Source organism: Desmodus rotundus, chromosome 8 (assembly GCF_022682495.2).
Source record: "Desmodus rotundus isolate HL8 chromosome 8, HLdesRot8A.1, whole genome shotgun sequence".
In the NCBI taxonomy this organism is placed as follows: domain Eukaryota; kingdom Metazoa; phylum Chordata; class Mammalia; order Chiroptera; family Phyllostomidae; genus Desmodus; species Desmodus rotundus.
Window position 1 is genome coordinate 123,360,732 of NC_071394.1, and position 24,046 is coordinate 123,384,777.

Genomic DNA, 24,046 nt, shown 5'->3' on the forward strand with positions numbered 1-24,046 from the left:
ATAAATAAAATCTTAAAAATGAAAAGATTTGGGCTGTGTTAGGTGATTTGGGGATAATTCAGAAAAGCAGGATTTTGCTCTGAATCAAATGCCGTGGGGAGTAGAGAGCAACCCTATGACTGGGCATCTCAGTGACCCTCACCCAGAAGGCGGGAGCAATGAAGCGCGGCAGTCGCACACAGCAGCCAGAAGGGGGAGACGTGGCCATAGCTGAGGTTTGGGCCACCTTTTTGTATCTGCATTTGGGGATGGTGACAAAGGGCTCCTGCATTTGTCTTGAGCCCTCATGGTCACCACCAAGTGGCCTTATCTCATACCTGCGTGTGACGTTGTTTATGCTCAACAGGAGAACACCATACCTGTCAGGGGCCGCTTTTCTCTTTCCTGTGCTCGATCCCCATCCCACCTTGCTAAGTAAGTACTATTACTATTTCTCTTTTAAAAATGAGGCATTGAGGCCCAGAGAGGTAAAGGACTTCCCCGAGAGCAAACAGCTGAGAAAGCCAGGATTCAGAGTAGGTTATCCGACTCCAGAGCGTCTTCTCCCCGCCACACCCAGGGCCCAGCCCTGGGAGCCTTTTGAACTCTGTGGCCAGAAGTTATCTTCAAAAGGCTCAGGGACGGTTTCAGTGGACACAAAGCCTGCAGGGGAAGCTGCTACCAGTAGACACCCTGATACCTAGGCCAAAGTTTGTGCAAATGCCCAAAACATCAGTCCCCCCTGAAGAGTCTCGAGGTGACAGTATTCTCCCAGGGATGAGGAAACATATTCTATTTTATTTCAACTGGAAGGTTTCTTTTTCAATACTATCATTGAAACCGATTTATGTCAGCAACTTATGAATCACAACCAACGTTTTAAATACCAGAAACAAGTAGGTTAAAATGGCATAAAGGTAAGGTGCTAGTGGGTATGGGTAAGAGAGCACGTGGTGGGCGAATCGGGGCTTACCAGTAGGTTTTCTGGCTTGAGGTCCCGGTGGACGATGTTCTGGTCGTGCAGGTGGACAAGAGCCCTACACAAGTCCCTGAGCATGAGGGCGGCGTCGCGCTCGGGGAACTTCACCCTTTCCAGGATGGCGTCAAACAGGTCCCCGCCCTGCACATACTCCATGATCAGGCAGATGTCCGTGTCCGTCTCGTACACCTCGTGCAGCTTCACGATGTTGGGGTGGGATAGGCTCTGGATGATTAAGATCTCACTGTCAATCATGTCCTCCTTGCCCTTGAGTTTGGCCTTGCCGATGATCTTCATGGCGTAGGACTGCCCAGTCTCCCGGTGCCGGCACTCCTTCACGGTGGCAAAGTTGCCATCCCCGATGACCCGGCCGGTTTCATATTGCTTCTCCACATTGGCCAAGATGATGCCCGCAGGCCGCCGCCTCCGGCTGCCAGGCCTCTCTGGCTTGCTGTCTTCTGTCCTCATCTTGGGCTCCTTTTCTACCCTCGTGGGTTGGTCATTTCTGGGAAGCATCCTTCTCCCGCCCGACACACATGGCTTTTTCTCCTTCTCTGCCTCCTGCTCTTCCCCTTGGGTCCTGGGGGGCTTCTCTGAGTCAGCCTGGTGCTCCCTGAGGAACCAGCCGCCACGCTTGTGCTTGGTGTCTTTCTTCCCATCCTCTCTGATGGGCTGAGCTTCTACCACATCCTTCTTAGCCTTGGCTGCTCCTTGCAGCTGACCTTCCTGGCTTTCAGGGTCTCTGTCTTCTTTCTTGTCCGTGTTCTTGCTGGGTCTCCTCAGCTCCTGAGTGGGGTTCCTGGGAGTGCTCTTGTGGCTGTCCCCCTTCCACCCTTCCTCCCCACCCAGGGGGTTGGCCTCGGGGGACCTCCTGCAGCTCCGGGTCCTCACCAGCTTCTCTACATCATACCGTTGGCACTTGCTCATGTCCAGCTCGCTGGTCCCCAGGGACAGCCTCTCCCTCTGCAGGCCCTGCCGGAGCTCTTTCTCTCTCTTGCACTTCTCACACCTGATGATCTCACCCGAGGTCTTCTCGATCTCCACTGCCAGATGCTTCTCTCCGCTGGCAGACCTCTCCAAAGTGGCTTCCCTGGGCAGCTGGCTGGTGGGTTCAGGCTCCCGTTTGCCCCGCACCCACGTCTTCTGGGCCCGGGCCCTGTCCTCCAGCACTGGCTCCACAGGGGTCTTCCTCTGATGTCTGAGGGCTGCTTTGGACCCAACAGCCTCACTGCAGCTCTTGGCCATGTCCATCTCCCCACAGTGGAGACCCCCTTTCAGAGCCTTGCAATAAAGCCTGCTTCTCAGCCTTGGAGAGGGGGCCCGGCTGTGCTGGGTCAACGTCAGGGCCCGGGCCTTATTGGGGTAGAGTTCTTCCATGGCCACCTGAATGCTCTTCAGCGTCAACGGCTCCTTGCCCATGGCTATGAAAGCATCCCCTTCCCTGAAGAAATCAGAGACACTGCGGATTTCCCTGCCCTTGAGGTTAAACAGTTTCCTCACACGATCGTTCTTCCATCTCGGGAAGCCCAAGGCCTCTGAGACGTCTGCCAAGAGCTGCTCGAAGGTCTGCACCGAGCGCCTGTTGAGCAGCAGGGTGATCTTCCGGAGGGGGTGCCCACCCAGCTTCACGACGGTCACCACCCTGGGCTTCAGCGGGCTGTTCTCAGTGTGCATGCAGTGAAGGCCATGCTGATGGCTGCACACCGGCACCGTGGAGCTGTGGGGGCCCGGGACGGGTTTCTCCAGACTCCCTCGGCTGGCAGGCAGCCACGTGCCCTGCAGCTTCCGCTCCATGATTCTCGAGCTTAAATATTTTAGGGAATGGTCACATAGGCCTCGATGTCCTGCAAGGGGAAGACGACAACACCATGTTAGTCAAGAGGGGTTCAAGGAGGACTTTGGCCTTCAGCAAAACTTGACTGAAGACTGCTGATTCTATCCTAGTTTATAAGGATGGTCTTTGAGCATCGGCCTGCAACGATGGAGCCCCTCTACACCTCAGGTCTCATCCCCAGTCTCCTCTGCGAGAGACCAGGAGTGCAGAACGGAGTCAGCATTGGGCCTCAGGTGGCTCCTCCAGGCTTCCCAGGGACCCCCAGGTTGGGCCACACCTCGGGTGCCCATTCTAAGCTGGGCCTGATCCCAAGGACACACACAATTCTGCTCCCTGAAGCGAGGTGACCTTCAAGGACCTACAACTGAGATAAAAGGTCCGAGGCTTGCTACCCAGGAAATATCAACGAGAGGGCAGAACATTCTGGAACTTTAAAGAACCCAAATCTTACCCACTTCAAGTTTTCTCAGCTTGACTTTCAACCCCCTCGAGGGGAGGCAATCTGGGAAGAGGTTATGAGCTCTGAGTGTGAGACAGGTCTGGGTGTGATTCCTGGCACGGCCAGTGACTGTTTGCACATGACCCTGGGCAAACACCGCAGCCTTTCCATCCACGAAGTAGGAATGCTGGCTGCCTTCTCCCGGGGTTTTTGTAAGAGTAAATGAGAAAATGATTGCTATTTACTTAGAGTGCTTGACAGTAATCACGAATTACTAATACTGTCCACACGGCCTGAATATCTCCTTTGTATGCTCATTTCGCTTCGGTAGTAATGCCACCTGTTGCTAAGGTAGAATTCTACAGCGTGTGGCTCCATCTGGCCTCACAAGAACTCGTGGGCCAGCATGGCATGCTGGGTATTTCTTAAAGCTCTGACTGAGGTTTTTCTTGCCCTGGGTTGTTTTCTTTTGTTTTAAGTTGAATATTTCAGTCTATGTACAGAAACTTTCTTCTCCAAAAGGATGTTTCTCTCATTATCAAAAAAAGGGAGAGAAAGAAACTACAGGCATCTTAATTCAGAGGTTTAGTGCTGAGAATGTGTTCTGGACCAATGAATGAATGAATAAAACAAGACTTTGTACTTCCCAATCACCTGCACCTGGCCAGAATGAAGTAGATGAGGCAAAAGCAGTTCACTTCCCATTTCCGTCCAGGTCGGGAGACCACACGCCATGTCCTACATGTAGGAACCTGCCATCTACGCTTCCTTTAAAGTGACACATAAGTTTTTTAGTGTACTTGAATTGTGACAAAAACTCCACCTGTGCCAGGATGGGCAATTTGGCTGAGCATATTAACCCAGAATGTTTTTTTGTTTTTTAATTTTAACATACAATCTGTTCTGTGATGACTTCCATCAGACGCAGGTGTCAGAGTAGATGACAAGTGGTGGCTGGGACCGATCTTCCCACATGCCATAAATGCATGAGCTTGGCAATCACGTTTCCAGTGAACCTATTTATGGACATCTTATTCCTTTTCTTTTCATGCTCTCTCTAATCTGCCTCCACTCCTGTCGGAGAGAGTTCTGACGCTGAGAGAGAGATCTACAGGAGTAATGCCAGTTTGTGTTTCCCCCTGGAAAAATTGAGGGAGATAACCTTCCAATGCCTGTGTTCTTATTCCTTATTCTTATGGCGCTTCTCGGAATAAAACCCACAAAGGCGCTTGTCAGGCTAAGGGAATGAAAAAAATTCTCTATTCCAGGAAAGGGGGAGGAGAGAGAACTTTTCGAGAGAAGCAGGAGGACAAGGGAGCACTCAGTGAATACAGTGGGGATGTGAGAGAGTTTGGCACAGGCGGGGGATCGGTGGGTCCCAGAGAAAGGTCAAGTTCGGGACGTCAGGAACAAGAACAATACTCAGGGAACAGGACAGACACAGAGTGAGCTCACATGTTGAGGAGTGACCAAGGATGACAAAGACACAAATCATGATGAGACCAGTGGGCTCAAGGTCCGAAACAGTGAAACCGTGGAATTTGGGGGCGGGGACAGGTGGCTTGACCCCATGGTACCCAGAGTCGGGCTGAAACGTTCTCTGGGGAGACTATGCCCCGCTGGTTTTGGCAGACCCAACCTCAGATCCAGCCCTGATTCCTGCTTATTTGGGGAGACAACCTGGGAACACCCCATCCCTGAACCCAGGAGAGGCTCTACCAGTGTGGCCCCCATCCCCAGGCACATATGCAAAGGATGTAAATGAAGACAGAGCAGCTCGGCCTCCGCCACACCACCATCAGGCACTCTCTGTCCACTGCCCAAGCATTCGCAAGCTCATTCAAAACTGCTGGGGTAGGGGTGGCGGGCAAGAGGGGGAACTCAGACCTCCCCCTCCCCGACAAAAAACTGGGCTCTGTCTGCTTCCAGCTACACAGGAGAGCTAGGAAAACATCACTTCATGATGCAAATATTTTTATCCTCTCTTCCACAAGTCCTCCCCACCCCCCTTTAAAATTCTTAGTCCTGAGCACATTTTTCTTCTTTAAAGGTAAGAGGATAAAATCGGGAGACTGAATGACTGGTCCTTGGTCAAGGAGAGCCAACATCAGAGAGAAAAAGAACATGATACACCCCTCGGGCCCTGGGCTAGTCTCCAGGAACTGTCTCTGTCTCGTCTCCCAAGGAGAGCAGCACACGAGTACTTCAGGCTACTTGTCGACAGCATTATCCGGCTACCTCCCCGAACCAACCCAGCCCGACAGCCAACAGCCAGCCCACGTTCATGCATCTCCAACAACATACAAAATCAATTAGGTGTAATCATGTGAGATTGCTGGAAAGTTTACCCATCTCGACCTATAAAAAACTGGAAATTTCATGATCTAGATCAGTAACCCCTACTCTGCCCCTACAGCCACAGTCAATAGTTAACGAAGGTACAGATAATAAAAACCAGACATGCTAATTCCCGGTCCTCGGTTACCAAGCCGGCAGCTTTCCAGGAACTGACACAGGGAAAGGATGCTCTTGTAGCTCCCCGTTTCTCTGCCAGCTTCCTGCGGCAACATAAACTGGCCTCAGTTTGACAGGACTGCTGTTTTTGCCCCATTCACCCGGAATGCAAATGTCTCTAAGGTTTCTCCCCAGTGCCAACCTAACCCAGGAACACGGCAGAACAGGCACTGCTTTCACCGAGCCACTCCTCTGCTTGAGAGCCCACCGCGGCTCCTTCTTACCGTCCTGGAAGGTCAAACCCAACCTCCCCCACCTGATACGGAAGGCCTTCCATAATCTGGTGGTCCCCATCCATCCCAACCCCACTTCACCCTCACGCCTCCCCATCCAAGTCTCACCACCTTGTAATACCTAAGACCCACATCCACCACCAAACCTTCCCTACCTCACAAGTTCACAGTCATAGCTCCCTCCTCTGAGACCTGTTCATTTGATTAAACTTACATTTATCATGAATGCTGGACTCCCAATGCCAGCACTTGGCTGAGGAACACCTGTTCTCCCCCTCGGCACATCTCAGGTAAAGGTTATGTCACCTGCATAGGTGTAAATATTCTTCCTCGCAACTAAACGTAAGCTCCCCCAAAACAGACACCATGCTCCACCCTGTACCATACAAGAGGCACTGGAGATCTGGGAAACCAGTTCCCGGCCCTGACATCCAATGCCCAAGTCACATCTCAGGCTTCTCGCCCTCGTTGGAAAACCAAGTGTAACTACTTTCAGTGCTGGTAGACATCCCAGAACAGACCTCCTCAATAGATTAAATAAGCAAGGTAAAAAAAAAAACCACCATGATTTCTCCCCAGTGCATGAATATCTCAAGGGCAAAGAGGATACGATGCTAACTGTCAGTGGCAGGGTGAATTCCCCACTCATGTAGCAGTTGAAATAGAAAACCGGTAGAGACAGGATAGTGATAGAAACGCTCCAGGAAAAATCTAAGCACACAGCTCTTCCTGCTCACTGATCCTAGGGTTCTCTCTGACTGGTGTGACCCAGAAAATCAGTAACTGCACAGGCATGTGGCTGTGGTGACCTCTCATGCAGGGGTGTCAAAGTCATTTTCACCGGGGGCCACATCAGCTTCGCAGTTGCCTTCGAAGGGCTGAATGTAATTTTAGGACTGGATAAATGTAACTACTCCTTCATGGGGGGCAAGGAGCTCTACATTCGACCCTTTGAATGCAATCACGAGGCTGATGTGGCCCCCAGTGAAAGTGAGTCTGACACCCTGGCTCCTACGCATTCGGCTTCTGTGTGCTGCCACCATTGAGATGAATTACAATAACCCGTTATGACTCCACGATGATCAGTTCTACGCCTTCTTATACTGAAATCAAGTTACCAAAATGACTGGAAGCCACCTTAACCCAGTTTCCTTTCTCATTGTTTATTATTACTTGGTTGACGCTGCTAGTCATCAAGTTTGGGATGGAGGAAAAAAACAATAAAAAACATACTGCTAAAATTAATCTTTTGTCTTTTTCCATCAGAACAAAGAGAGTGTCCCTTTTCCTAAAGTGTCTAAACCAGGGGCTGCCACTTCCAATGTGTTGCGCTCTGCAGGGCAAGGCTTCGCAAATGGTCCAGTGAATCCAGGGCCAGGGTGGGGCCTGAGATTCCACATCTCTGACAAGGTTCCAAGTGCAGCCGAGGCTGCCGGCCCACGGCCCACACTGTGAGAAGCACGGACACAGAGAGAAGTTCCAGAGCATCCTCTGGGAGCGCTGGTCAACTGTAACTAACATCAAAGTGGCCCATAAACCATGCCTTGAAGAGGTGTTGTAAGCAGCAGTATCTTTATTTTCATAATGTGACTAAGTGGCAGATGATATTTAACCAAAACACAACATCTTCAGTGCAGCGAAACAAAAGGTCTGGTCATGAGCTCCTTGTCAAAGGGCTTTCTTTTAAGCACAGCAAACGGAAATGGGGGAGGGACAACCGAAAGGGGACCAGTAGCATGAGCATCCCCTGGGAGCTTGTTAGGCACACAGAATCTCAGGCTCCACCCCCAGACCTACAGAATCAGACTCTGCATTTGAACAAGACCCCCAGGGGGTCTGGTGCACAGTAAAGTTTGAGAGCCCTTGCTACAGACTATTTCTTGCTTCAGCAAAGTGGTTAGTAAACCAAGACACGCAGGCCACAGGGGGAGAGATCATAAAGCCCTTGAATGAGAACACATTCATCTGATTAACCCTGGAATTGTCACAGACGCAACCTCACGACATCCAAACTGGGACTCAGGGTCGGCTCTGGCCCTGTGTGAGTTTCTTCCCTGTTGCCTATGTGTACAAGTTGCCACCTGGGCAGGCTCGGGGGGCCACAGGGGGAATAAGGAGGTGTTTTGGGCATAGGCATGGGTGGACACCTGGGAGGACATAACAAGCATAGGAGGCAATGACAAAAGAGCGGAGGGCATGGCATCTGTGCCCTGTCCTCCCAACCCTTGGAGCTCGGGGTTAAGGATGGATGCTGAGGGAGCTGTGTGCAAAAGCCTGTGGGTGGCACTGGGCCCCAGGTGACAAGGTACAACAGAGTAGGCAGCACAGGCCCCAGGGCCCGGGGTGGGGGTGGGGAGTGGCAATGTGGGGCCCAGGGGACAGCCAGGGGAAGAGGGTGAGGAGTACCGTAATGGCTAAGGAAGAGCAGGAGCCATGGTGTACCTGAACACAGGTGACATCCTGCCCTGGGGATTCCGAGGACATCCGTGAAGAGCAGGTGGAGCCGCTGGGACTCCCAGCTGAGCATTAATATTAACACAGCCTCATTTGCCCCCAGGACTGGTGAGGCCTTGCACATTCCAACAACCACACAATAACCCTTTCTCTCCGGCCGCTCTTCCTCCAGATGAACCCTTCTCCCAACTTCTGATTATTTGATCACGCGAAGCCTGAGCGCTCCGTTTTTTGCCCTTGGTCTGCGTGCCACCGATGGGGAGCCTCTCCAGACACTGCCCTGTCCCTGGTGTTGTCCTTTGTGTCATCTGATGCCTGGTTGCTTTGACCAAAGCTCCCCTGGGGGACAGCTTATCTTTCAGTCTCACCCCTTGGTTTAATGTTTCCTCCCTACCCTCCCAGCTCACCCACAATCTCATCCCTGGGGGCCAGTCATGGCTCACCCAGTAAAATTCCAAGAGGGCAGGGCTCCCAGGCCAGCTGTTGTTTGTTATGACCTGGATTTTCAGTCCCAACCATCTGCTGCGAGGTTATTCACAATAACCTTGATGTGGGCTGCGTTTTGCTTTTCCCACTGCCGTCCAGGTTGGCTGTTTGGACATTCATCTGGAAGGGGAGCAGCGAACCACACCTATCTGGGACCAGTCTGCAGTTGGCTCGATGCCTACCTGCAAGCCCTCACCCTACTTTCCTCTTTCTGTGTGGTTAGCATACCCAAGGGCCTCCATCGGCCCCTGAATCTCCGTCAGCCTGGGCCACCACAACTTTCAAACACTGGGCCAGCTAGTGACAGCTCCCCATGCTCTATCCAGCCCCGTAGGGGAGGCTGCAGAAATTACTCTGCAAGCAAACCCCTCCATCTTCTTCTTTCTAGAAAGACCGAGCACATCTATGTCATTTCTACACCTTCATGCCTTGGTTTGGATGGACCTTATTCTGATGGAAAGTCCTTTGGAGAATCTGTACCACCTGTCAGTGCCTGGCCCTGAAGCCTCCCACCCCTCACTCATCAGATGTTTACTTGGGGGGCTGGCAGATACCACCACCCCCTATTACCGTCCACAGCAGAGGAGGCAAAGAGGCTGTGGATTCTTTAGGAAGCAGTTTTTAGATGATTTTGACTTCTTGATAAGACACCCTTCATGTACATCATAGAATTAAGTAGGAAGCAAGCAAAATAACAGAAGAGGAAATGTGTCCAAAAAACATAGCTTTCGTTCACATTCAGAAGAGATGACACACTTGAAAAACACTGAGGCTGTTTACATAAAATAATAAGGGAATATTACGAATCATTTCATGCTAATAAATAAGGCAACTTAAATGAAATGGACAGATTCCATGAAAGATACATATTACCAAAGTTGACTCAAGAAGAAGCAAATGAACTAAACAGCTCCACTGTGCTATTTTTCTGAGGTTAAGTCCACCGGACTAAGGAAGAACTTTCCATAAATACTCAAGACATGATCATTTACATGGTTGATGATTTATGGGTAAAAATTGCTTATGTTGATAATATGCATCCTTCGCAAACAAAAGTAAAGCCAACAATCCAACCTAAGGAGGATGCAACGGAGAATTCTAAGGAGGATCCCTGTTCTGGACACAAAGGCTGTGTGAGTGAAAATCTTTGCATGTCAGAACTGAAAGGGCCAGTAGCCCACTACCCTCAATGTTTAGATGCAACTGGAGACCAGAGAGGGTAAGCAATCAGCCTAGGGCAACTCAGCTAGTTAGTAAGAACTGAAACAATCCTTCCACTGACCCTCGATCTTTTTGAACAATGGCTCAGAGAGGTGTAGAGGTGTCATTTGAATCACTGAATAAAGCAAAGCTCACAGGATCATCCAGAGGAAATGGAGCATGGATACCCAAGCAAAGCAGCCTGGCTTAACAATTAGGACAGTTTAGCTCTGTCCTAATTGTTAAACCAGCCAGCATCCCAACCGGACAAAATAAAGTTACACAGTGTTCCCGCAGCTGGCAATAAACAAGTGAGCTCTTCCCTGATATCCCCATAGACGGGGTGATCTAAAAAAACAACTCCCCGCATTGTTTTAAGATTCCAAACAAAGGAGAGTGGTGTTGGGGCAAAGCAGATTAAGGTGCAAACTTGTCTTCCTTCAGGAAATTCAAATGGGGCTTGGGTTTCCTCTAATTTAAAAGGAGGAAAATCATGGCACCAAGGCTCTGACTGCAAAAGGCACCCGACAGGCACCACAAGGCACTTGCAGTGGCCCCAAGACCCACCCTGAACAACAGAGCCAAGAGGGACCTCGCCTGCCTCTCGAAGAGTCCCCAGGGGTCCTCACTGACATGGGGGCCCGAGTGGCCGCCCCCAAGCCAGCCTCCCAGGATGGGTGTAAAAACTGGAACAGAACAAGAGGCCCAAGGTCGTCTGCTCCGGGAAGCATTCAGTACTCCGTGGTGAAATCACACAGCCACCAGAGGCTCCAAGGCGAGCAGACTCCTCTGCTGAGAAGCCAAGCCCAGGGGCCAGAACCTTTACACCGTTCCCTCAAACAGCCCCGCTGCTGTATCGGGCCTTTCAAGAGCATCATGGGAGCGTCTGCACATTGACTGCCATCTTCAGAGCCTCGGTGGGGGAAACCTCAGCAGCGTCTGGCTTCCTGATGAGTTGTGGTTAAGCTTCTTTGGGACCCCTTGCAATGCTGTCTCTTGGCATTGGCCAAAATGATGTCATTTGCGGGGATGGATTCTACGAAATAAATGAGCCTTGCTTGGCCAGATTCCACACACACAGATCTGATGCCAGGTAGCGGGTAGGCTGGCAGCAAACAGGTGTAGGATGAGAGGACCCAGTAAATCCATAGTTAATGAAAACGGCCTACCAGCTGAGTTCATAATCCTCAGAATGTGCTGGGTGATGAAAGCAGCCATGTACTCAGGATTTTCCATCTGTCTCTGCCTCAAATGTCTCTAAAGGTACTCAGTTGTGAACTTTCTATACGGCCAGCACAGCTATGGATGCTGTAGGTGCCCCCCACCTCCGCTCACCAGGTAATGGCCCCACCCATCAGCTCTTATGAGTGTTGGCTATTAACAGGCCACCACTGTTCATTTGTCCCAGTAATTACCCTCTCCTGGGAGCCACTCCACCCAGGAAGTGACACACCCAATTCGCCTTCCCCAGGAAGCCCATAATCAATGACCGAGCAGCAGGCACAAGGCAGGGAACAAAGGCCAGCGCCTCACCCTCAGGTGGGGCCAGCTCCATGGGGCAATTCATGTGACAGAGCCCCCCTCCCCACACCGCCCCCTGACCGTGGTGGCGACCACTCCTGCGTGCCTCGCTCCTCCTCTGCGCCTGACAGCAGCCCCCCAAATCACATGCACAAAAATCCTATTCCTGGGTTCTGCCTCTAGAGAACCTAAACCCCCACTGTTGCCCAAAATTACAAAAGGCCTTTAAATTTTAAAATAAGAAAGAACACTCAGTGTTTTGTGGCATTTTCTTTTTCAAATTCATACGTAGAAGCCATCCTTCCTCTCATGTTTCATTAAAAGCAAAAGGCAATTAATTACTCAGAGATGCTGGCAGTGCCTTCAAACTGTTTCTACACACACATCCCTCCTACCTCTGTTCAGGTCTCAGACTGATCTAATATCTTTTCCCGGAGAGGCCCTCCCGCAAGATTCTCACCCCGCCCCCCATGTCCATCCCCTTCCTCCACCACTTCTGCTTCTTTCTTCCTAACACCTGTCACTCCTGGGGTTCCAACAACATTCACTCCATGCTTTCACCTGAGTCCCCCCCAGGCCTCCAGCCCTGCACTGTCTACTCCAATAGCCAATAGCTCCATGGAGCTATTTTCTGTTTAAATTTAAATCAATTAAAATTACCGTGCCTCCCACGGTGGCATACAGCAGACACTTGAATAAATACACGTGCGTGAATAAAAGATTAGTTCGCGCTGATCACCAGTCATTCCCCAATATCTGATTTTGTAAGGTTCACGCTAAACACTGATATTCTCAAGGGCAGAAGCTGTAAGGACATTTACGAAAAAGTTCCTTTAAAAGCTACTAAGTGAGAGGACTATTACTGCTTGAATTTTCAGCGAGTGGCAGTTAATTGTAGGTTAGGAAAACACAATGCCAGTCTCCAGGAGGAGACAGCCAGCTAGCCAGAAACCGCTGAGAATTTTTGACACGCATTGAAGGCCGCATGAAAAGTAGAAAACTTTCCTTTTCTCTCCCCTGAAATGGGCCGATATTTAAAGCCCCATTCCCTCTTCTCAACAGAATAAAATCTGCCAGGCATGGTCTTTTTCTCTTTGTTAACATCCACACTTAAGACTACTTCAGAGCCCACACAGTGTGCGTGGCCAGGAAAACACGCCAGGGAACACAGGGGCCAGAGATACCAGTCTGTCTCTAACCCACCCCTCTCCACCTCAGCACTAACGCTCTTTTCCTCTCTAAGAAAACAGCTTCACTAACACACCCTCTTCGTACTTGAGATAAAGAAAATGGAACTAACCACAGGGAAAACCAGGCAGCTGCAACCGTCTTGCCTTTATAATTAGACAAGGCAACTGGAAAAAAGTGAGTAACTCACAAATGTTCCAGAGCACATGGGGTTACTACAGGGGTCTCCTCACTGGTTCTCAGCTTTGTTTTGTCTTTTAATTTATTCTGTTTCTCCTTGATGGGAGTGGGGACTAATGTTTTTCTTCCATGCTAGGGGCATCCTTAGAAAAGGCTATCATTTTCAGAACCAGTGAAACATCTTCAGTTACTCTGTTCTTATAGAAAACAATCAACTCCTTTGAGTTCTAAATTTATGTCAATGGCGTTAAAAGAAAAGGACTAAAAGGTTCCCATAGCCAGCTCAAGCGCCCTTGCAACCTCGCCCTCAGGGGCTCCCTCCTAATGGTCTGACCTGCCAGGCCGGTCTTCAGCATCACTGAAGGGCTGGCTTCCTGACATTATCTTTTACTGGCCAGACTCGAATATAAACATGTTCATACTAAGGAGTGTCAATCGGCTATGGGGAGAGTAGGATGTTGGGGCTAGTGATGTCTCGGACCAGTCAGAGACACCTACAAGCACAGTGCAAATTCATAAGAGACTATGTCTCAAAGAGAAAACGGGGTGAACCCACGCTGTTTGTTGTTACGGCATCTGTCACTCCGCACCTGCACCGTGGGGTGGGATTCTGTGATTCCCACCACATGCCCAACTCCTCGTGCACCTCTCCTCTCTGTCCCTTACTCCCTCCTTCCCCCAGTTTAATTCAGTTCTAGAATGTGTCTATTTGTTTGTTCTGGAAAGACAATTAGAGTACATGGAATGCCATGAAATAGCTTTATATGTTTTTACTTCAAAATATAATTAGAAAGTGGATGGCTATAAAGCCAAAAAACATTTAACCATATATATTTATATTACACTTTCTTATATAAGAGCAATAACCAGTTGGGAAATATTGTACAACTTAAAAATAAGAGCATGTATAATGTGAGCATATAAAGAATTCCTAGGAACGACTTTAGCCAGAAAAACATATGCGCAACATAAGGAAAGCTACAAGACTGAGAGAAGACATGGAAGACCCGTTTCAATGACTGTCCATTCCAAAAGGAAAAGTCCTAATAAGTTAAACATGTCGAAATTCTTCCACTGCAATCTGTGGGTTTGTCGCATTGTAAGCACTAATGCCGTTGTTGAGGGAAGACAGGAGGGAAATGAGTAATGAGTAATGAAGATAGTAAAATATATTACAGAGCTATAATTATAACGTCTTGGGACTTATACAAGAATAGCTGAGTTTAAGCAAAAAGAAAACTGTATCCCCAAAATAGATACTTCTCCACGTGAGAATGTGATGTACAATAAAAGGTCACTATAAACTATTCAGGAAGACAAAAAAATTTTTATTCAGTGTTGAAATAATTGGTTAATAACTTCGAAATAAAATGAATTTGGATTTTTATTTCACAAGTATATACCCAAAATCAATTTCAGACTAAGTAAAAGCCATAGATAAACGTAAATAAATTGTACTTTAATATTAATCAAACCACTGAAGAGAGAACGAGTTTGGAAATGAGAAGCATTGAAGAAGATCACAAGTAAGAAATCCCAAAAGTTCTTCTGTATCATACAGGACGGAGGTGTGAAATGGGCTGAGTTATGTATCGGCACCCCAAAGGAGAGTGCTGATGCTGGGTGTCAGGCAGGAAGGCGCCACAGCCCATGAATGCCAAGATGCTCAATGGCTTCCATAATCAAAGCTTCTTGTTCCTGTGACTTCCCATGTGGGGCCATCTCAGATCCTCCAAGGCTGCTGAGCAGTGGGACAGACACAATGGCAGTGCCCTGGCCTTTACCTGAAAATGACACACAGCTCTTCCACCCACAGTACAGGGGCCCCCATCAAATCAAAAGGGTCTTGAGCTGGACTCCCCCAAAAGCCAAGCCCAGGGCAAGGATATGAGCTTATTTGGGAGGTGATTCAGGAAGTGCTGGAGGAGTGAAGCAACAAGGCAACCCAGCAGCATGACTGAGCAGGTGGCTGCTGAGGGCAGCCTGGGCTCAGCCACCCTAGGAACTTTTAGGGAGAATGGGTAGAACATGCCCAAGGGTTGTTCCAGCAGAGGGGCTAGGAAACTGGGGTACTTATTCACCTGTTCCCCTCCATTAGTGATTGAGGGCTGCTCCTAGGACTAAGGAACAGCATATGCAAAGATAGGGTGTCAGGAAACAGTTTGGTGTTTCAAGTCCTTAGTTCAAGTCCTTGAACTAAGAGCTGTTTGGAGCATGGAGTATGCTCAGAAGAGCTTGATCAGGGAGGCAGAGCTCAGTTCCTAAGGATGTATTAGTCAGCATAGGCTAAGCTCTGCTGCAGTAACAGATCGGCTGCATCATCCTAGTAGCTGCCCAGCACTTCTGGTTTTCCCCAACACTGAGCCAACCATGGCCCTGTAGCCAGAGAAAGCTCTCAAAAGGGCTGCAGTGAATTGCAGGGAAACCATTGGAACAGGGGCAATGGACGTGAAATGACAGCATCCACTAAAAAAGGGGAAAATGATATCTGGGGAGCACCAGCTGCCATGCCACAGATGTAGAGATGCAAACTCCACAGGATTCTGGTGCCGCCAATCTTAAACAAAGTCAGTATCTGGAATAAGCTGAACAAACAACCAGCTTTGTCCAATCCATTCCTGCAAAGAGACTCTTAAACCAAGGTTATTATTGCTGGGAAATCTACTCCTCCAGCCAGCCCTGAGACCCAGAGATGCTTTGTGAAAGGGGCCCTGGACTAGCTCATGTGTGTGGAGATGGCTGTCAGGAAAAATGGTCTTCTCATCTGGGGTGATTCCAAGATGGAAACACAGCGTGCCTGTCCTTAAGTAGTATGTGGTCTCTGGGGTGACAGGTAAGCACTTGGTTATGAATCGTTTATTGCAAGTTCCAAAGAGATGCATCAAGGGCAGGTCACACACCTCCCAGAGGTCCTTGGAGGCTCTGCCATGAAGGTGAGGCCTGTGCCGAGGCCAAGAGACAAATAGAAGTTTGTCATGAGTGAGGCCAATCAGGGTCAAAGCCACTTCTGGCTCATGCTGCTTCCATCAGTTGGTGCATTAAGTTAATAATTCATACAAAGAGGAAACACCAAGTTACATTTTAAATTATTCAACACCAAAAACTTTAATTACCACAAGGCTTCGTTTTCAGTTTGTGACATTTTTGTTTGTTTCAGTGGCCTGGTGTTCTTTGCCCTCCACCTCCCCAGAGTGCTGAGTTCCCACATCCCTTGTTACGTAATTACCTAGAGAGCATCTAACCTGCACCAAGTCTGCCCTTCCCCAGAGAATGTTGAGCATCTCTGTCCAAAAACATGGAGTAGAAAGCCGATTGTCAGTGCTCTTAATAACGGAAGGTGGAGGGCTAATCTCACGTTACATAGTATGGCAGCTTCTACTAAAACCATCCACAAGTTTCTCAATTTTTTCCCACTTTCTTCAAACACATGGAAGACAAAAAAGTGTGTGATTAATTAGGCAAAATGCTGCCAGAACCCTCTCCAGCAGGCACAATAGAAAGGCTAACAAAGCCACTCTTATCATCCAAAGGAACGCTAATTACATATCCTGGGGAAGACAAAACAGACACTGCAAAATGCAGTCGTTCCAACTGTAATTGAATGACAGTAAAAAATAAAAATAAAATAAAAAAATAAAAATAAAAAAATTTTAAAAATGCAGTCGTTCCTCAGAAACTGGTTTAGGAAGTCTAGGGTCGGTTACGAAAGATGGGGTGACGAATATGGCAAACACAACCCCAGCCTTGAGCTCTTCTCTTCCTTCTGGGGGTGCCTGGTCCTTGCCCTGCCCAGTGGCACCACCAACTGCCCCGATCCCCGTGGCTAAGAGTCATCTCTGACTCCTCTTCGCTCACCGCCCACAGCCAATCGATCTCCCTGTCCTGTGGATTCCACCTCCAAAATGCCTCTCAAAGCTGGCACCTTAACTACTTACTGCCTTACAGACCACCCCCATCACATCTGACCCGAACCATCTGTCTCCGGCCTCCCTCCTACCCCTCACCCACCCACATGCCTGGACAAAGCGATGTCTCGAAACCCCAGAGCGGGTCATCTCTCCCCTTTCATGAAACTCCAATGGTTTTCCCCCGGTTTCTCAAACTCCAGGGGATTCTCAGACATCTTCTCAGGGGCTCAGATGGTCTCTAAAATTATTTACTGTGTAACTTTGTGCTTTCATTGTCACGATCACTTTTTTCTAGATCATCAACAGAAACGCGTTCCGGGTCGCCCGAGGGACCATGTGATGACCCAGTGCTGCCACATTATTTCACCGTATGTGTCCTTGCACTGATGGTGTCGTTGGTAACAAGAAATAGTATTTTAACAGTCACAGGCTAATGAGAAAAATAACAAATAGGACTTCAAATAGAGGAAACTGATGAGAGAATTAGCCATCACACAGCCCACGTGGCATAGCACACAGCATACCAAATCCATGAGACCCTAAACAATTGTTTTCAGAATCAGACACTGTGATTTCATTTAGCAAAAATAACTTCACCCATCACATTAACTTCGCGCGGTTCACGTGAATTTACTCCACTTGCAGCTGTGTTGACATTTTACTTACACATTTGTTGTGGTTTTACGGTCAGAGGCAAGCTCTGCACATAAGGAGTTTAGATCTATTGAATACTACATGCATACTTGAATTGCATTATAATAAAAATAACTTAAGCCACTACTATGAGTCTACAAGATTTGTTTTTCTTTAAAGGAATCCACATATGACTCCCATGTGAGAAACGCTGGCCTTCCCAGTGAGACTGAAGGGCCGTAACAAGGCGTGTGCGGGAGAGACACTGATGTTCTCTGAGCCTTCCATCCATACCCCCATCATTTCCTAGGCCCCTCACAATGAGCTCTGGCCGATGCACTGTGGGTATCAGCAGTAATTCATCAGTTCCAGACTGAAGCACAGAACAGCCAGAGAGCAACCCCCCCCCAACACCTCTTCCTAATGCGGGTGATTACTTAGACCACATTCTCCAAAAGGTGTACCTGCAAGCTTGGGGGAAGCTGCATCAACCTAGCCCTCCACTGACCTGCGAGGGACACGCAGTGTGAGTGAGAAGTAACCTTTGTTGCCCTGTGCTACTAGTATAATGAAGTTGATTTGTTGCTGCAGCAGAGCTTGGCCTATGCTGACTAATACATCATCAGGAACTGCCTCCCTGTCTAAGCCCCCTCCAGCATACTCCATGTTCCAAATACCTCTTAGTTCAAGGATCTGAACACACCCAGCTGTTTCAAGACAGCTGACCTTTGCACATGCTGTTCCTTAATCCTGGAATGCCATTCCACATATACTTCTGCTCTCCTCCCCCATTCTGCCACTGTGATTCATCCTTCAAAACCCAGTTCAGATATAATCACCGCCAGGAAGTTTTACTCCCTTTTCCAACCCTCTTTACCCCCATCACCATTACCCAGGAATTCTTCAGAATGCTTATCTCACCACGTTTACACGCCTGCCCCCCCTCACCCCAAACCACAATGGAGAAGAGTCAATGACTTATTCATCTCTACACCCTTAAGGCCAGCATGCAGGAGCAGTAGGCAGCATTTGACCATATAGCCAGGACAGCTTCCTCCAGCAGGGCTGGTCCTAAAGTGCTTGAAGGAAGTTGGGTTAGATCCATTACCCCTTGAAGGGAACACCTTACTCAACAGCAGCCAGTGCCAGCTGTCTCAACCCCAGCCCCAGGCCAGACCTGCAAAAAGGCCTGAACACTCCCCATCATCTCCCCAAACACAGTGTCCTTCAGTTCCCTCAAAGGACTCAGACCTTACCTGGGAGGAGTGGCCTAGCGCCTTGTACTCAAAGTGTGGTCCTCACACAAGCAGCACCTACAGAATCGAGGAGCTAGTGAGAAAGACAGAACCTCAGGCTCCACCCCAGACCTCCGGAATCAGAACCTGCAGGTTAGCACGATCTCTACGTGACTCGTATGCCTAATATTTGAGAAGCACTAACCCAAGGCACCCGGACAGAATTTCTTCAGCCTACGAGGCAACTTTAATAACAATACTTTGCATTTGTAATAATATCTTCTAAGAGCTTTACAACACTAAATTCTCAGAACATGATCATGTTCTAGTTTATCAGTAGGGAACTGAGGCCCAGTGCGGTTGGGTACCTTGCCCAGAACCACACAGCTTTGAAGTTTCAGAGCCAAGATGTGAAGGCAGATCTGATGGACTCAAGAGCTCCAACCCCCATAAACACACACCACACAGCACCGTGCCATTTACGAAGTTCTGTGAACCCTGAGCCTGCAAGACCAGCCCAAGCGGCTCTGGAGACCTCCCTGTCCCTTCATCCAGCCACTGAACTGGTGCTCGCTCTATTCCCTCACTCACTACCTACATCGTGACGCCTACACAGACACCACTGTCCCTGAGAGACTGCCAGTTCTCCTGGATACGGGTTTTACGGGCTTGCTCAATAATTGCTTGATGAGACAATGAAAACACTTCCCCTTTGATCATCAAACAACCCTCTGAGCTTGGCTGGACAATTACCATTAAGTAAATAAAGGTGAGGACACTAAGGTTCCCAGAGAAGTCAATGACCTGCCCCCAGGTAACCAGGAAGCCTCACATCTCTGTGGAAGGAGCTCAACTCCCTGATTCCCAGGACAGATTTCTTCCCCACTCTGCAACTCTCCTTGTATTTCCTTCTTCTGACCTACAAGAACAGGTAATTGAAAAAGAAACATCCTTTTCAAAGAACTCCCCCACTTATGCATCTTCAAAAGGGACTCTGCTTTACCACCAGATGGGCCAAATTTAGACACTAACCGGAGGCCACCAAAGGAAAATGTAGGGAAACTCTGATACCAGATAAAATGGCCCCATGGATGCAAGGAAAGAAAACCTCATCGGGAAAGAGCCTCTGGCTACAGCAGCCCGTCCAAACCCGACTCAATGAGTCCAGGAAGAGACAGAGCCCGCTGGAAGACCAGTGGGTCGAGACCTGCCCGTGATATTGAGGGTCCACTGGTCAAGACGGCCTTTTCCCATCCCCTTATTGGCTTTAGAAGGAAGTGAAGACATTTAACCAGCTCAACATTTCACCAGAGAGAAGCACAACACGCGCCTGTAGCATTCAAATATTTAGGAAAACATTTAGGAAACGCCTCGAACTGGGAAAAAGAGGGATGAGAGAAGCCAAGACATGAGATCCTGGGACAGCTAAGCAACTCAGAGGCTTAGAGCGGTTGGGTACCAACTTGATTTTGTTTTTCTGAGCACAGCACCCAAGCCCTGTGCCACCCCTTCTGCTGGGCACTGTGTGCACCACCAGAGACACCCAGATGAGGTGGCTAATGGACACTGCGCCCCTCGCTGCTTGCCAAACCTGTGCCTGGGCACAGGGCTCCATCTGCTCGGAAGGAGGCACCTTGTGCGAATTCACACAAAGGCACTCTGCGGGCCACACAGGCCGCCCCTGACTAGTGATGGAGCTTCACTCAGATCCCTGGGGAGAAAACGAAAATGTTGAGAGGGAGAGGGTCCATGTTTTTTTTGGGTTCTCTAGAATCAGGTCTTGCAATGAGAATCCCTATAAAAATGTTTTATTAGTAAATATTACTAGGAAAAACTGGTAGGGGATTGAAGAAGTGAGAGAAGAAAGAAACGCAAGCCCAGCAAAGACCCACGGAAGTCAACCAACACAGCTGCACAGTGGGTCTCTGGAGACAAAGCGTATCACACACAGAGTGCCCCAGCCAAGGGGAAGGGAGCTGGACTATTTATACTCCAGCACCTCTCAGTCCTTGGCCAGGGGCTGCCCCCAGGGGAGACGTCAATTCCCAGGCACTCCTTGCTCTCACTTCCTCAAGACCAAGCCGACTGCAGCTGCCCAAGGTCATCCTCCACCCAAGAGGAGGGGCTGGCATTTGGGGCCAGGGCATCAATGCGCACAAAGACGGGCAAGGTCTTGGAGGGAATACAGTGTAGCACAGAAGCACCTAGGACAGTCCACTGTCGAATATTTCTTTCTCCAAGTTTCGCCAAAGTCTTGGCCACAATAACGTGAAGACCCTGTTATTCTGAAGCCTCGTGGGGTTCTCAGGCAGGGTCCCTTCCCCTTCTTGCTCTTCTTTTAGCTCACCATCAAAGACCATGACCCTAGGACCTTCCAAATCTAAATGCAATGAGTTGCTGAGCATCTTTCCGAAACCCTGTTCTGCCTCTCTGTCCTTTCTCCAGTGAAGCATTTTAGGGCACCATCCAAAGCAATCCAAATATTAACCTGAAATGCTTTTCTGAAGTTGGGCTGCCAGGCAAGTCTGACATCCTTTTCCTTCTTTACATTTTTGGGCCCATTTCTTGCTGTCCCTGAAGGAGAAACACCCTGCTCGGCTACTGCTGTCAAAGTCCCACTGGTTGAGATTGTGAGTGTTCACTCAGCGCTAGCCCAACAGCTCAGCTCTGCAAGCAATTGCCTGCACCAACTTCACAGCCCCTCACCCCCATCAAAGCACAGGACCCCCTAGTGACAAAACTCTCCATGAAAGACACTGATGAAGGCAGGACTCGGCTTCAGTTCAACAGCTGTCACCCTGGACAACACGTCAAGGAAAGGAAAGGGAATGGAGCCAACAGGGAGGGGGAGAGGTGGAGGGATGACTAACTTGGGGACGCATAACAACTGAGTTCCCTCCACAACTTCTCACCCCCCACCCCCAACAGGTGATGCTCTGAAAAGGTGTCCCCAGATGCCTCTGCCCAGCACTGGTGCGGTCTTCTCCCTACCTCACACCACCACCCCCAGAGCCAGACTTGGAAGGCCGTGTAAATCACTCCTGTATTTGAAATTAATTGATGGGATATTTCACAAACTCATTTTTTGTTGTTGTTGTTAATTCCCAAATGCTTTTTCCTGCTTGTCTTGAGATCCTCTGTGTATTTCTTCATCTAGTACCAAGGAGAGTTTTCCTGTCCTTTAGCTGGGTCAGTGAGCTCCTGGGATGGGGGTTCAAATCCCAGCCCCACCGCTATCGAGCCATGTGGCCTTGAGCTAGTCAAGCGTCTGGGCACCTCCGTTTTCTCAGCTTACAAACGGGGATACTTCCACTTTCCCTACAGGTTTGTGCAGAGAATGAAATGAGGTCGACTTTAGAGACAGCATCCGGCAGACTGAGATGCTCAGTAAATGTCAGCTCCCTCCCGAGTGCTTTCCCTCCTCTGAAGTCTCCCCGCACCTTGCAAGATGCCCACGCATTTCTTAAGAAGGCCCCGCTGGCTGGCGAGGAAGAGGACCCGGCTCCGGACAGCACCCTCCCCGAGCAAGCGAGTTTCAGGTGGTGTAGACGCGTGCGCTCGCACACACACGCACAGTGCACTTCGGGCACCCCCGCGGGTCTGGCACCCCCCTGTGTCTGGCACTACTGCAGCACCCTGCACGGAGCGGGGTCTCAAGTCCGGGCGACAGAAGTGCTCCCACCCCCACACAAGGCACTTACCCTGGGCCGGCCGCACGGGGCAGCCGGGGGCCGGCCGCGCAGGGGGCGGCGGCGGGCGCGGGGTGGGCGCAGCGGCCGGCATGGCGCGGTGGTCCGCTCGGGGAGCACGGGTCTCTGCTGTGGGAGCTCGGGGCAGCAGCTGGACGGTCCAGCGGGCGCGGGGAGGCGGGGCGCTACGCGAGCAGCCACGAGCCCGAGCCCGTCCTCTCTCCTCTTTCCCTCCTGCTGCCCGCCTCGCGCCACGCCGCGCGGGCGACGAATACCCGGAACGTCTCCGGGGGCGCTGGGCTTAGCAACCGCGCACCCGCCGCAGCTCCCTGGCTCTGCGCTGGGCTGGTGGTGCGCGCTGCGGGGAGCCCTGGAGACGAGGCGGGCCCGCCTTTGAACGTGAGCTCACACACCCACTACTTTGCCTGTGAGCTGCTAAAGGTGGCCCCCGGGGACCCACCAGCAGTCCCGCCTTGCCCCGCCCTGCCCCGCCCTGCCCCGCCTGCCTTTCCGCACTCGTTCCCTGCCCTGCCCACATTGGAGCCAGGAGAGGTCTGGCTTTGACCATGCGCCTCGCCCCCGCTCTCGCTCATTCGCAGACGAAGAGGTCCCCAGCACCCCGGCAGCCTTCGCCCCTCCTGGCAGAGTCCAGACTTCCCGCACCACTCCCTTCCTCCTACCCGATTCCCACTACTGCCACACTCACTCTGGGTCCGGCAGCTAGCTGCTGCATCCTTGTTGCCCCCCAGATTTAAAGGCCTGCTCACACTCTGGTCCACACCATGGCCTGAGAGACACAGGCTGCAAAACATCCCTGCAGCCTCGTGTCTTCCTGGTACCATCTAACGGCTGCCCAATGCCCCTTGCCTAGTTATACCCCCTCTGCCCCTTCCCAGCACTGCCTGCCTAATCCTCATAGTTGTGGATCCCCCAGGTCTGTAAGTCACAGTGGCAGGGATGGGGACGGCGGGGCTGGGGCAGGGAACCATGTTGTATTCTCACCTGGCTCCCCCGCCCTTGCTGGCAGAGGTGATGAGCTCACAGGAAAAGCCATGCTCACCTCTCCGCATGTCCACAGACCTGCCTGCAGCAAAGGTCTTGATTTTGCCTCAATCCATCAAGTCCCAGAGGGGCTTTGTCCAACCTCGGTGTTCCGTGGCATTGTCCCTATCCAGCAGGACACCAAGGCTGAGCTGATAGTACCGGGTCAACTCCCAGCTGGCAGGGTCTTTCTCTTTCTCACAGGTAACAGCAGGCTAAGCGAAGGCTGCTGGTGTAGCTTCAGCTTCTCAGGAATAGCCTAAAGACCCAATGTCTCTTTCCAGGCTTCCACATGGCCACTTCCAGCATACTGCCTTTTATTCTCAGACTCCTTACCTCAGACCCCGTCACAAATGGCGGCAACAGCCTCCTGAAGCCACAGTGTGAAAAGGAACTTCCGCTCCTAGCTTGTAGGATGGCCGAGATGATCTTCAAGAACCATTTTCAGCAATTCCAGGTCACCAACAGAGAACACATGACAAATGACCTGCCTCCAAGTTGCTGACCAGCATGCTAGTAGTGGTGGGGGGTGG

At 50.2% G+C, this 24,046-nt stretch overlaps 1 protein-coding gene across 3 annotated transcripts in view; it reads right to left on the bottom strand.

Annotated features, from left to right (window-relative positions):
* The window catches only part of DCLK3 (doublecortin like kinase 3), a 47,186-nt gene that overhangs the window by 12,403 nt on the left and 10,737 nt on the right, over positions 1-24,046 (bottom strand). For 2 of the 3 annotated variants that reach the window (XM_045200187.2, XM_053930397.2), the window contains exon 2: positions 953-2,802. In XM_045200187.2, the coding sequence (XP_045056122.2) occupies positions 953-2,752 (1,800 nt within the window). In that variant the 5' untranslated portion in view covers positions 2,753-2,802. Of the gene's footprint in view, positions 1-952; positions 2,803-22,484; positions 22,795-24,046 lie in introns of those variants that run through there. The other variant, XM_024565651.4, reaches the window with a different exon arrangement.